This window comes from Rhizoctonia solani, chromosome 13 (assembly GCF_016906535.1).
Source record: "Rhizoctonia solani chromosome 13, complete sequence".
NCBI classification, from domain to species: domain Eukaryota; kingdom Fungi; phylum Basidiomycota; class Agaricomycetes; order Cantharellales; family Ceratobasidiaceae; genus Rhizoctonia; species Rhizoctonia solani.
Genome location: NC_057382.1, coordinates 913231 through 926454, shown reverse-complemented (window position 1 = coordinate 926454; position 13224 = coordinate 913231). Strand labels below are relative to the sequence as shown.

Sequence of the window (13224 nt, the reverse complement as noted above, 5' to 3'; positions counted from 1 at the left end):
TAGGCGCCGAGACCGAGCGCGGGAGAGCTGAGATGAGGTAAGCCACGACGACATAAATATCCACATAAGGACAAATAGAAGACAAATAGACGCCGACTGGGCCGCCAAGGCCAAGTGGCAGGGCGCACTGTATCCATGGCCGAGGAATGAACTTATTTAGCGCCCCATAACACACCCCTCACGTAAGCTCATCAACACTGCCACACACCGCCTTTCTCCGCGGCTCGTTAACTTCCTTGGTCTCCCTGCGCTCACCACCATGTTCGGACCATTCAAGAATGGGGGGTCCAAACCCCGTACGAGAAACATGCGATTATTGTTTAGTTATTTGCCCGATTGGTGAGTCCCGAGTTGGCTGATTGGATGAGGCTGATTGGAGAACAGGATCGTCACATGCGGTCTTGCGTACGTCCAGTTTGCGGCCGTTTATTATTTGTATTAATCAAGAACAGCGCGGCCTTTTTCGCACTTGACAAAATAGACGGATTCCGTCGTGAATTCTCACTAACCGATACAACGTACGAGATATCTCTTTATATCTATTATCCAGCTCACACACAAGACAGAATTCAACACACATACACCGTGCACGAACGAGTTCCCAACTGGATGCTCATAGCCATATGCTTCGGCATTCCAGTCGTGATCATGCCGATCGCGAACATGCTGACGGTCCGGAGCTGGTGGGACTGGCACCTCTCCATGCTAGGCTGTGCGTCATTTCTCTCCCATTGATCCCCCATTACATGGACTGACCGGGAACCATTCACAGTGGTCCTCGGACTGGCTACCACCGGCGCTGTTACCCAAGTCGTCAAGGTATAGCTCTTTCCTAGTCTACTTTTGGGATTTGATTTGATGATTAACCTCGGCTCGGTTGCTGCGCAGGTAACAGTCGGTCGCCCTCGCCCAGACGCAATCGCGCGTTGCAAGCCCACGGCAGGTTCACACGACCGTGCGGTCTTTGGGCTCGTCACGACGGACATATGCACCGAGACCGATGTATATGATGAAGGACGGATGGAGGAGTTTCTTTTCGGGGCATTCGTCTTGTACGTTTCTTGTCTTCCTTGTTTGTCTCGTTCTCTGCTATTCAGCCCTGCTGTTGATTCGTGTACCGGAGCTGACTCATTTGGCAGTGAGTTTTGCCGGCCTAGGATTCCTTTCATTCTACCTCGCTGGGAAACTCCATCTTTTGATGAGCGCGGACATACAGGGAAAGCATGGATCGCATTAACACCTCTCACCGGGGCACTCTTGACTGCTATTTCGCGAACGATGGACTACCGACGTATGTTCTCTAAACCTTTTAAGTTTTCAGACTAACCCAACGCACAATAGACCACTGGCAAGACGTTCTCGTAGGCTCAGCAGTCGGTCAGTCCCACCCCTTCTCCCCCAAACTCCATACAAACCCGTCCTTGACTCGTAGACTAACGCAATATAACCCATAGGCCTACTGTTCTCGTACTTTGCCTACAGACAATACTACCCCACCCTCGAATCTCCCTTTTCGCATAAACCCTACTCGCCCCGCATCCCGAAAGACGACGCGTACAGAGACGCCGTGCTCCCATTCACGCGATCAGACGACGACCACTCGAACTCAGGCCACGGGGGAGCATACCGCCGGTTCTCGCTCGGCAAAGGCTCTGCCGCCGCCGGCGGTGGAGGAGCAAGTCACGCCCCTATGCCGGTGCCAACAACTATGCGGGCTCGCAGCATGCTCATGCGTACCCTCCCATGGCGAGCAGTTCTGAAGTCCGACTTGGGAATCCGGATGATGATGAGGTCACCATTGGGGGGAATGCTAGTCCGCCCAAGGTTGGGAGGCGGATGAGCGCGGATGAGCCGTTGGTTGGGTATGCGCAGGAGAGGAGGGTTGAGGAGGCTTGGGAAGGGGGGGACTAGGTGTAGTCCTTGTTGAATTGGAGAGAGACGGACGTTCCATGGGCTGCTAAGCATCCCCGCCAAACGCTCCTTGCATTGTATACTCGACTCGGTTCTTGTTGTTTTTTGTCTTGTTTTTTTTGTTTTTGTTCGGTGGTGTATTTGTCTAGTCGAATAATCATCGGGTTTTATTTATTCTCATCTATTGGCCCCTTGGGCCTGGGGTTACAGCTCATTGATCGGCGAACCTGCACTTCATGGATCCCTGTGCCTATACAATATCCACTCACCCACTCTAGACCGGTCCGGTGGACGATCACCGAGCCCACAAGGATACATAGCCGAGCGAGGTTTATCCCCCTCCTCCAGATCTCGATCCAGCTGTTTATCCCGAAGCATGGCTAATATTCCCCAAGAAGGAAGGTAACACGAGCTTTATCTATATATCTTATCAGTTCACGCACGTTTCATCCCATTGGGGTTACGCTTTCTCCTCGTTTCCTCAGTTGCTTCTTTTTTATTGACTTGTCGATACAGTTAAGCTTCTTCCCTATCTGTTCCCCGATTTCGCATTTCATTCATCAGACTGCTTCCCTCGTTGTTTATTGGACCTACTTCTTTACCATGCTAGCACCAACCAAATACCTTATGCACTGCTTCCGCACCGCACGCACACGCGCGTGTACAAACCCGATTAGCCTATTCATAGCACGCGGGTTAACGAGAAGTATGACGACCATGCGGAGCAATTGCAAGTGGGCTCCACCCCTTGCACGTCTAATTCGGTTGCGATGGGTATTTAATCGCGGGGCCGGGGGGACCAAGGGGCTACTCCCAGTTCTAATTTCAACGATTGTCTTACCATCTTTCTCTACCTATTGAGCCTGCCTACGAACAGTTTAGAGGTACTACTTTAGTTTTGTTGTTGGTTATTTAGACGTGGTTTTAAGACCGTTTTCAGCTATTTAGACGCATTTCCTGAAGATTTACAAGTACTTTGAGGACATTTCCACCCGGCGAGCATTCATTTTGGACGACAAGCCCAAGATGTACATTCCTGTCCTCTTTGCATTCGTCGCGCTTGCTTCGGCAGCACCCCTAGACTTCAACACACCCTCGAAAAGGGCCCTTCCGACACCGGTGAGCGTCGCCACTGCCAAGACCTATCTATCTGAACGTTCGTATCCCCTCCTTGTTTATTCTTCTCTGAATATTTTGTATTAATGGTATTATATAGTGACAGTAGCAGCCGACTCCAACTCCCCTGCCTACTCTCGAGATCTTTTCCCTACCTGGGACACAATCTCAGGATCGTGCGATACAAGAGAGACAGTTCTCAAGCGCGACGGAACAAGTGTCGTAACTGACAGTTCGTGCAGTGTTACTAGTGGTACATGGACATGTACGTCTCCCCTTTATTCTCTCTTTTCTTCCTCTTCTTTCAGACTGATGATGTTGGGAAATAGCCCCGTATGATGGTGCAAAATGGACCGCTGCGTCTGATTTAGATATCGATCACATTGTTCCTCTCAAGGAAGCTTGGGTTTCTGGAGCTCGTAGCTGGACGACCGCGCGTAGAGAAGCGCTGGCGAATGATTTGACGAGACCCCAGTTGTTGGCTGTTACCGTACGTCTTCTCCCCCCCCCCGCCCAACTCCTCACGTTTAATTGGTCTATACCTTGCCCCTTCTGTTTGTACTGACGGTGTGGGTTAGGACAATGTGAACCAGTCTAAAGGAGATAAAGATCCTGCAAACTGGATGCCCCCATCAACTTCGTATCGTAAGTGTATTTAGCCATATGCGGTGGACTTGAACCTCATAAAACTGGGTTAGATTGCACGTATATCAGAGCATGGATCACCGTTAAGCATTATTATGGACTTACGGTTGACTCGGCTGAGAAGACTGCTTTGACTAGTTATCTTTCGAAATGTTAGGATTATAGTGAATGTATGCATATGAATAGTGTAGATTTCTGCAATATAAAATCGATACCCAGTTTTGGTTTATTTCGACATAACTGTCGAACATTCTTGCTTCCCTAAGGCATATACAATATTCAGCACTTGGGATTTTTCCGGAAATGCAATTTCAAGTAACCCATTGCGTCTGTTCAGTCTTGCACGTTGGCTACCACGCTGTGGTGCAAACAATCATTGTGATGTACGGGTTCGGGTGTAAAGGCTACGACTGACAGCTTGGTGCGATACTAATTATAATTATTTTTCAATATAGCCGTTAGGTTGCGATGCAACATTAAAGCGGGACAAAAGCCGCGAAATCAAGTCCTACGAGGGGAGAATGTGCTCACGAGCCACAGGTCTTTTGCAGATATACAAGAGGTCAGATTTCCCAACATCCTATGAACCTGTATGTCCTGCCTTCTCCTTGATATTGATAAAGTGAATTCAGGCAAGCGAAAGATGCTGTCCTCATGAAACCAGCGAACTCACTGAAAGGCGCCAGCGACATCACCTTAAAACGATTGAAAAATCGTTCAGAGCTCTTTGATCGCGTAAGCTTCCGGGAGCCCCAAGAACGTTTGACTCACAAAGCAAGTCTCTCTATCAGAATAAACCGGCATTTAGTAATTACCACTGGTAGATACTGTACGTATCACTCTCATGATACGCTCATTTCTGTAAGGACATCAAACGCTTGGACTGAACACGACAGATAAACAGCTTGGCCCGCGACACCGATGGTCCATAAGACCCGATGTACATTATCCACCCGATTGATGCTGGCCACTGTGGGTTCGACACTGAAGGTCCAGGTCATTAACTATACCTTACGGGTAACATTGTCCAGAAATAGCACTGTTACCGCATTCATCATAACCACAAAGCTGTTCGTGATCTCGTAGATGGCCCCTCGGACTTCGACTAATTTGATTTTAGGAAACCATGAAGGTATAAAAGAGCATCTTTTCTGGTCAAACGAGTCACAGATTTCACTGCGACTTTTAACAAACCATGAGCCACATCCATAATGGTCAGTACTTAATTGCTTGGAGCCCTCCGATACTTTCACATGTGTTTTACTTATTTTATGTTCAGTTATCGGCGATCACGCCCTAGATAGTGCCATTGGGTACCATGGTCCTTCCACCTTTGTCCATGGAAGGATTGTCACAGATATTGCTATGCCAGTGAAATATGCCATCAATAAATTTGCTCATGCTCCTCAGCTTCAAACGCACTACTCTACCATATCTCTCTCTTGGACGCCTCCGACAATTTTCAGCTCTCGAGAATCTGAAGACTTAGACGCAGCTTATAATAAATGGCTTACCTTGCCAATACCTCCCAAAAAACAACTCTTGGCGCTTGAAAATCAAGCAAATAATCTCAAAACATTTCGCGATCGGTCGGCGGTGCAACCATGCTCGTTCAAGATCTTGGATGCTTCTGGTACCGTGTATGCACCCCTGTGGATCCCGACATTCTGGCTACTGCTTCGGAGATTCATCTGTCGAGTTCATTCATGGTCAACCGTGATAAAAGAGTTAAAACAAGTCTCACAAAAGCCTTTTACTTACTCCAATATCGCATCTATTGCGCTTGCTTGGGCTAACAACCTCGAAGTTAATGGTTCAATTTCAGCGCTTGAGCCATTTCGAACATACCTTTTGGCACGCTTCCTGAACCATAGATGGCTTCCTCATGATAACATCAACGCAGTCGGACAATATATCAACTCACATCCAAGCCGCTTGCGAACACTACGCGTACTGGAATCCTATTTCTTGTGTTGCCTCGAAAACCGGTTCCGCAATACTTCTTCAATAATTGCCAGCCCCACTCAATTGAACCTTTGGTTGTTAGTCAGGCTGTGAAAGAGCTGCTTATACCACTAGATCGCTCTTCACACTGGACACTAATTTATGTTAACATCCAATCCCAAACATACTCCAACGCCGATACTCTCGACCCTAATGATCTGTCAGGCCCAGAGTCAGCAATTCGGCTAATTAATCATTGGTTATCGATTGTTTTTAAGAAGAAAATAGTACTAAAACCCGCTGCCCGCCCGTTTCGTCTATCGAAACAGACTGACTCCACCTCATGTGGAGTGGCTGTCTGTCCACAATGGCTCACTATGCACTTCAGGGAACGTCGGTGTTTGATGCCTGGGATCAATCGGCGTCTTACATTCATCGTCTCAAGTGGTTCTTACTCTTATGTCACCCATCGGAAGCCAACGAACGCACTTGGTTTCACTTGTACTTGCCCACTGTTCAGCAAACCATCCTTGCGTTGTATAGCATTCGGGTACCGAGTGCCCTGAACCTGAATGCTGCAACAGGTCAGGTTCAGAACATTGTGGATGCAGGTGGCTTCAACGCAACATCTCAAACCTTAGGCGACGATTCAGATTCTGACAAAAATGAGTAAGAAGACAAAAATGATTCTGTTCCTATGAACGATTTCTCCAACCCCTTATGTGTTCTACCTATGTTCTTGCACTGAGATTGTGATCAAATTCAGTTCTCTAGTGGTGTATATGCATATCAATGTATTTAGCAACAATCTGTTTACACTGCTGGTACACATACCTATCTTGCCCGAATCAATAACGCGGACTCAGATAGGTAAAATAGGTGCTCCTTCCAAAATAGGTGAACTGGACAAATGTGGCAGCAATATCACTCGAAAAGCACTCAAAACCTGTTATCTTGAGCACTTTGATGAGCCTTTCGGCTGCCATTGGTACACTTTGTATTTCTGTTATCCTCTTTGCTTCTTTTTCCTCTTTCAAGGGATAAAAAGGCTATACCCTTCCTCTTTATGTAAGGGGGGCACTTCACATACTGAGCCCAAAGCCTCTGGCTGCTAAAATATACCCATATATGCAGGTAGCCCTATATGAGCGGGCCCTCTGCCACGACGCCAAGGGTAAACCGGCGCATGGGGGATGCCCGAGCTGGGGTCCCGAGACGCGAGTATGGCTCATGGTTGGCCATCTATGCTCAACATATTCACCGTGGACCCCAAAAATGTGGATTTTCCGCACGCCCAAATCCCCACGTTTTGCGCGGACCTTGACAAGCCAAAGGTCAGGTGCTGGCCCAGAATCCGCAGGTAAGGCGCGGATTTCAGGAATATCCGCACTTTTGAGGCTCACCGTGATTGGTAACAGGGAAGCGGGGTAAAAAGAAAAGATAGCGAGCACGTTGTTTGATCTGTCTATTGGCCCGATGTGTTCAATGTTTGCAACCATTCGGTGAGGCGGTGGTTACGTGATCTTGTAAGTGCCGCCTTCCAGGCTCAGTACCGATCCTCCTGTAGGCTAAGTCGCACCACGTCATATTACTAGTCGGTATGAGTGTGGCTTCAAAGAAGTTCCAGCGGCTAAAGCCCATAATTTTGGGATGAACAACTTGACCCGTCACGCTAATGGTCTATGAAACCCGAAGCACCATTATTCATCTGGTCAATGCTGGTGGCTGTGCACCGGGCTCAGCGCCAAAGGTCCAAGTTATAACATACCATTGACCAACAATGACAGAGCTATCGCGATAACAAAGATACTCTTCTCTTTGTATCATGACCTCATAAACAATGCCTCCGACTCCAATCAATTTGATTTTACAAACTGCATGAATATAAAAGGGAGCTTTTTCTAGCCAAACAAGCCACAGATTCCGCTGAGATTTTTGTTAAACGATGAGTTGTTTCCGCTATGGTAAGCGTCTTTCTGCCACTGCCTATATGAGTGCTTTACTTATGCTACCGCACAGCTACCGATGTTGATATACTGAATAGCCCTAGTTATAAAGAAACATCTGCACTTATTTTTGGAAGACTAGCTATTGAAATGGGTATGCCAGTTGAGTCTGCCGTTGACCGCTTTGCCCATGCACCTCAGCTTCTACCGGACTACGCTTCCATATCTCTCTCGACAGCATCTCCAACCATTTTCAGCTCTCCACACGATTTTGATGCATCTTTTGATCAATGGCTTGCCATGTCAATACCCCCTCAAAAGCAGCTCTTGAAACTTAGTAAATATCTACACGACATCAAAGCATATTCGGCGTTCGCATCGGTAATACTTCCGCGCTCGTTCAAGATCTTGGATACTTCCGGTACCGTGTATGCGCCCCTGTGGATTCCGCATGTCTGGATATCGCTTCGAAGGTTTATCTCCCAAGTCCGCTCATGGTCGGCTGTGATAAACGAGCTAAAGCACTCCTCGCGACCGCCTTGTGCACATTCCGATATCGCATCTATTGCACTTGCTAGGCTTAATGCTCTCGAAGTTGATGGTCCAATTTCAGCCCTCAAGCCGTTTCGAACACATTCATTGACACGCTTTCGGAATAATAAAAAGCTTTCCGATGAGCACATTAACACAGGCGGACAATATATCAATTCACACCCAAACCGCTTGCAGACATTACATGTGCTGGACTCCCATTTCCTGCGTTACCTGGAGAGTCAATTGCCCGACTTATCCATATCTACAACCCATGGTAGATCCCACTCAGTTGGCCTCTTAATTGCTAGAAGGGCTGTCAACGAATTACTTATACCAGTAGATCGCTCTTCACACTGGACGCTAATTCATGTTAACATCCAATCTCAAACATACTCCAACGCCGATACTCTTTGCCCTGAGAATTTATCAGGCTCAGAGTCAACAATTCAGCTGATTGGCCACTGGTTATCATCGTTTGTGGGAAACAGATTGTGCTAAAGCCCGTTGCTCGTCCATTTCCTCTATCGAAACAGACTGACTCCACCTCATGTGGAGTGGCTGTCTGTCAACAATGGCTCACTATGCACTCCAGGGAACATCGGTGTTTGATGCCTGGGACCAATCGGCATCTTACATTCATCGTCTCAAGTGGCTCTTGCTCTTGTGTCATCCATCGGAAGCCAACGAACGTAAATGGGCGCATTTGTACTTGCCAGCCGTCCAGCAAACTATTCTCGAACTGGGTGATATTCAGGGACCAAAAGCACAAGACCTAAATGCGACAACTGATCGGGTTGAGAATGTTGCAGATGCATGTAGCGATGATGAAGCATATCAAGCCTCGGGCGAAAGCTCAGATTCGGATGAGTATGAGTATGAGAGTGAAGATGACTTTGCCCCACTCTCATGTGTTCCATCCATGCTCTCGGGCTGAGACCTTAATCGAAGTCAGCTATCGAATGCGCATGATATCAATGTATCTGATAGTAAATATTATATGCTCGTTTTCGATTGCCAGTTACGGGTCTGACTATCCCAAGTGCCGGAGAGCCCTTGTGATGCAAGCCAACAAGAGATCTTGTTGAGTACATGTCGCAGCATATGGCTAATGGGGTCCAGCCTCGACGCGTTCGGTGGCAAGGGAACTTAATGACTTTGTTCGCTCAAATCAAATTCTTTCTGTTTGTCTAGAGCTTTCTATACTCACAACTCTAGTATATACCCGATTCTCTAGGCGAGTTACCACCTACTCAAATTATGAAGGCAGCTACACTATGGTGGGAATGACAGAAAAAGAACCAGTTGGATCCCCCAAAAAGAGAACCTCCGGAGAAACATGATCCTAAGCAGACATCACGATGTTCTGTTCGAAGTGCTTACACCGAGAAGAACCGGGGTCTCGGGCAAGAGCGCCCGCTCGGATCATCGAGGTTGCTGATTATTAACTGGGTGCGAGAGCTAGCTCTACCGTGCGAGTCGAATAATTTAGCCAGAAGAACGCGTGCAACTGTCCAATGTTTTCCGGACAGTCCCCACACACGCAAGTCGCCTAAATTGGATATAATGCACATATGCCTGGATACGAAGGACCGGAATAGGTCCTAATTTGAAATATAATTCAACAGTGGCGCATTGCCGTCGTTGTTCACCCCAACTGAGAACTTGTGCCTCGTGCCGTTCTAGCCTCCCGCTCTGTTCCTGAACCTTCCAGGATGATGGCATATGTCGTGCGGCAAGTACTCGATAAATATGGCTAGATATACCGCCCTTTGACGTTAAAATATTACGTGCGAGCCAACCTTTGGTTTCCCAATATACCAATAGCAGGCCTTACCCTTGGGGCTTCGGGTTGATATGGAATGTTTGGATGAAGAGTAACCGCGGACATCGCTGATACAATCAGAACTCTACCTGTAGACGAAAACTAGGTTCACCCAGCAAATTACCTGGGGACTACCTGCATAAAAGCATGGCGTGCTTGGAATTCTTGCCTTGCCATCCCCACGAAAAGCTTCTTCCTCCAAGGCGTTTTCCCCAGTGAGCCATGAAGTTGCTGTCTTCCTTGCCAGTGATTACTTCTATTGGTGTCGTCGTCGCCGAGGTTTCGCGCAGGGGCATATCCGTCAATGGAGCGGATTTTGCTTCCAAAAATTTTGATTACGTTATAATTGGAGGAGGAACAGCTGGGCTGACTGTGGCCGCGAGGTAGGATTACTTTCATTGAACTATTATATATGCTCATACAGTTATCAAGGCTTTCCGAAGACCCTAAAACGACGGTTGGAGTTATTGAGACGGGGGAATACTTGCCAGACGATCCTCTAATAAATACACCGTGTAAGTACTATGTTGACTATTTTCAGGGGTAGGTACTGATATATGGTTGTTCTTCTCATATAGCGTCAGCCTTTTCCATTTACGGAAATGCTAAATACGACTGGTTATTCAAGACAGTTCCTCAAGCAAATGTGAACAATCGAGTCCTAGATTTGCCAAGGTACGACTGATTGATAACCTGTTGATTTAGGCTGTTTCCTCATATCGTATACCGCTTTCAGAGGCAAAGTACTTGGAGGATCGAGTGCGGTAAGTGTTACATATTACATGCTATCAAAACAGAATGTTCACTCATAGCTTTGTTGAAGATCAATGTCATGGTTTTTGATCGTGCATCCAAAGTGGAATACGATGGTATGAATAACAATTCCCCTCTGAACCTTCATCTCATTCATTCTTCATTATAGCGTGGGCAAAGCTGGGTAATCCAGGATGGGACTGGAATGGTACGCTGCTTCTTCGGGGCAATAGTCATATGAGAAACAAATAAGTTGTGAACGCAGGTTTACTCCCCAACATGAAAAATGCCGAGCGTTTCACAGGCATCGACCCATTCCGCGCGAATTACACCAACGCAGACCCAACCAGTATCTTTCCGTCTCAAGGGAGAAACGGCCCCGTGGCAGGAAGCTATAATAGTACGTCCATAATTGAGTTTCGCTCCGCCCCCCCCCCCCATTTATTGCTAATACTAGATTGGTACGGTGACATCACGGTACCATTCTTCAAGTCCATGGCCAACTTGAGTATTCCTACGAATTTTGACCCTGTGAGCCTCGAATAAACACAATTCCAACATTCAGTACTTAATTCCTGTCTCTTACAGGATAGCGGTAATGCTTATGGAGTATTCAACTCTGCGACGAGTGTAAACCGCACCACTGGGAAGCGTTCTTATGCAGCGTCCACGTATTACGCGTACAATTCTCATAGGTCCAATTTTATTGTTCTAACTGGGGCTCAAGCTACAAAGATCAACTTCAAGGACAAAAACAGCGACAAATCTGAGAATGTGGTGGCCACCGGGGTCTCGTTTGTCCACAAATCACAGACTTATACGGTCAAGGCAAAAAAGGAAGTCATACTTGCGGCCGGTAAGCAGCCTTCTCGACGAGAAAATATTTGTAGCCGAGATTAAATCCCATCAGGCGCTTTCCAGTCTCCGCAACTCCTTGAGCTCAGTGGGATCGGTAACGCTACTATTCTCAAGAATTACGGAATCAAACCACTGGTTGATCTACCTGGAGTAGGCGAGAATTACCAAGACCACATATTTGCTACAACGACCTACGAGCTGAAACCCGGTAGCTCATTCCAGGATATGGATACTTTGAGAAACAACGCTACGTTTGCAGCTGCGGCTGCAGCCCAGTAGTATGTTACAATTGTAACAACTATAGCGCAATTACTAATTCAGATCTAGCAATACAACTCAGGACGGGATACTGTCATATTCGGGCTCAATTATCTCCTTTTTTAACCTCGAGCCTTTGGCCACCTCTGCAGAGATAGCAAACTTGACTGCACAGCTAGACCGAGAAATCGCATCGGAGAAGCTGACCCCCCTCGAGAAGGCATCGTACAAGATCCAGAAAGAGTGGTTGAAGGAGAAAGTCGGTTTGGTTGAAGTTATCATGAACCCAGGTTAGCATATAAGAATGGTCATAAAGTAAAGTTGACCTAGTCGAGTACCTGTGTGATTAAGGCTACGCTGGCTCCAGTGCGCCGAAAGCCAACACTTCCTACATGTCCCTCGTTTCGGCTATCCAACATCCCTTCTCGCGCGGAAATATTGTGAGCTCCAATCAATCGTTCGATCAATTATTACTCATGAAAATGAAGCACATCAACAGCTCTAATCCATTGGTTGCTCCTCGAATTGATCCAAACTATTTTTCGAAATCGATTGGTACGCTCGCCGCACTTGCTAGAGGGTTTCTTTTCGCTAATCCGATGATCCGTTGATGTTTTGCTCTTCAAGATTTGCAGACGCTGGTACAGACGGTCAGATTTGGTCACAAACTCTCGAAAACAGAGCCTTTGGCATCATTGGTAGTTGCTCGCCAAGACCCGGCGCCTGAAGTCACCTCGAATAGCGCCATTATTGAATATGTCAAGGCGAACGCCGCAAGCATTCATCACCCCATTGGTATGTCAGCTAGGCCTTGGTGTCAATCGAGTACTCATTGACACGTTTGGATTAGGTACCGCTGCTCTCGCTCCTAGAGAAATTGGCGGAGTGGTGGATGTCGATCTTAAAGTATATGGGACTGCGAACGTCCGAGTAGTAAGTTGATGCTGGAGCTTGTCATAAATATCAACTTGTCTTCTAACACATTCTAGGTGGATGCCAGCGTGATCCCTCTCCATATTGGCACTCATATTCAGAGAACTGTGTACGGGATTGCGGAAAAGGCGGCCAATATTATCAAGGGACAGTCTTAACTTGCTCATTTACTTCATATCAACTTGTTTTCGGTCTCCTACTATGTGTACTGCGAAATCGGTTATCTATATCAACCAACCAAATGCTGAACACTTGTTTTCTGAAACCTAATATGACCCCTATATCAAATGTACCTCTTCACTCAAAATTAAATCTGGTCAAGATCACACCAATGAATACTGGTACTGTTAAAACTTCATGCAGGAGACTTCTGAGATATGTTGACTAGAAGCACCCGGCCTAGCTCCAGATTGACCATAATGTTTATCTCGAATGCTAGGCTCTTTTAAAGGCCGAGTAGCTACGCCGATATCTAAGTTTGTCATATTGACATGTCTGATTTCT

At 46.9% G+C, this 13224-nt stretch overlaps 6 protein-coding genes across 6 annotated transcripts; all 6 read left to right on the top strand.

The window, feature by feature from the left end:
• Nucleotides 1-259: 259 nt before the first annotated feature.
• RhiXN_07137 (phosphatidate phosphatase PPAPDC1A) lies at nucleotides 260-1840 on the top strand (the record flags this gene model as incomplete). Its single annotated transcript, XM_043326953.1, has 9 exons — nucleotides 260-339; nucleotides 385-405; nucleotides 453-518; nucleotides 567-712; nucleotides 773-819; nucleotides 889-1052; nucleotides 1098-1291; nucleotides 1342-1377; nucleotides 1455-1840. 9 exons carry the CDS (start codon nucleotides 260-262, stop codon nucleotides 1838-1840), a joined length of 1140 nt encoding a protein of 379 aa, XP_043185425.1.
• Nucleotides 1841-2937: 1097 nt separating this feature from the next.
• On the top strand, nucleotides 2938-3829 carry RhiXN_07136 (uncharacterized protein; the record flags this gene model as incomplete). Its single annotated transcript, XM_043326952.1, has 5 exons — nucleotides 2938-3067; nucleotides 3128-3292; nucleotides 3357-3517; nucleotides 3606-3672; nucleotides 3726-3829. 5 exons carry the CDS (start codon nucleotides 2938-2940, stop codon nucleotides 3827-3829), a joined length of 627 nt encoding a protein of 208 aa, XP_043185424.1.
• Nucleotides 3830-5983: 2154 nt separating this feature from the next.
• On the top strand, nucleotides 5984-6289 carry RhiXN_07135 (uncharacterized protein; the record flags this gene model as incomplete). Its single annotated transcript, XM_043326951.1, has 1 exon — nucleotides 5984-6289. The coding sequence occupies one exon, from the start codon at nucleotides 5984-5986 to the stop codon at nucleotides 6287-6289; it is 306 nt and encodes a 101-aa protein (XP_043185423.1).
• Nucleotides 6290-7561: 1272 nt separating this feature from the next.
• On the top strand, nucleotides 7562-8594 carry RhiXN_07134 (uncharacterized protein; the record flags this gene model as incomplete). The annotated part of the gene is made up of 2 exons (XM_043326950.1): nucleotides 7562-7580; nucleotides 7636-8594. 2 exons carry the CDS (start codon nucleotides 7562-7564, stop codon nucleotides 8592-8594), a joined length of 978 nt encoding a protein of 325 aa, XP_043185422.1.
• Nucleotides 8595-8667: 73 nt separating this feature from the next.
• Nucleotides 8668-9030, top strand: RhiXN_07133 (uncharacterized protein; the record flags this gene model as incomplete). The annotated part of the gene is made up of 1 exon (XM_043326949.1): nucleotides 8668-9030. One exon carries the CDS (start codon nucleotides 8668-8670, stop codon nucleotides 9028-9030), a length of 363 nt encoding a protein of 120 aa, XP_043185421.1.
• Nucleotides 9031-10140: 1110 nt separating this feature from the next.
• Nucleotides 10141-12878, top strand: RhiXN_07132 (GMC oxidoreductase; the record flags this gene model as incomplete). The annotated part of the gene is made up of 16 exons (XM_043326948.1): nucleotides 10141-10301; nucleotides 10351-10433; nucleotides 10497-10593; nucleotides 10655-10682; nucleotides 10742-10787; nucleotides 10841-10879; nucleotides 10937-11071; nucleotides 11129-11202; nucleotides 11260-11527; nucleotides 11582-11807; nucleotides 11857-12077; nucleotides 12139-12227; nucleotides 12276-12342; nucleotides 12415-12582; nucleotides 12638-12720; nucleotides 12777-12878. The coding sequence occupies 16 exons, from the start codon at nucleotides 10141-10143 to the stop codon at nucleotides 12876-12878; spliced, it is 1887 nt and encodes a 628-aa protein (XP_043185420.1).
• Nucleotides 12879-13224: the final 346 nt, after the last annotated feature.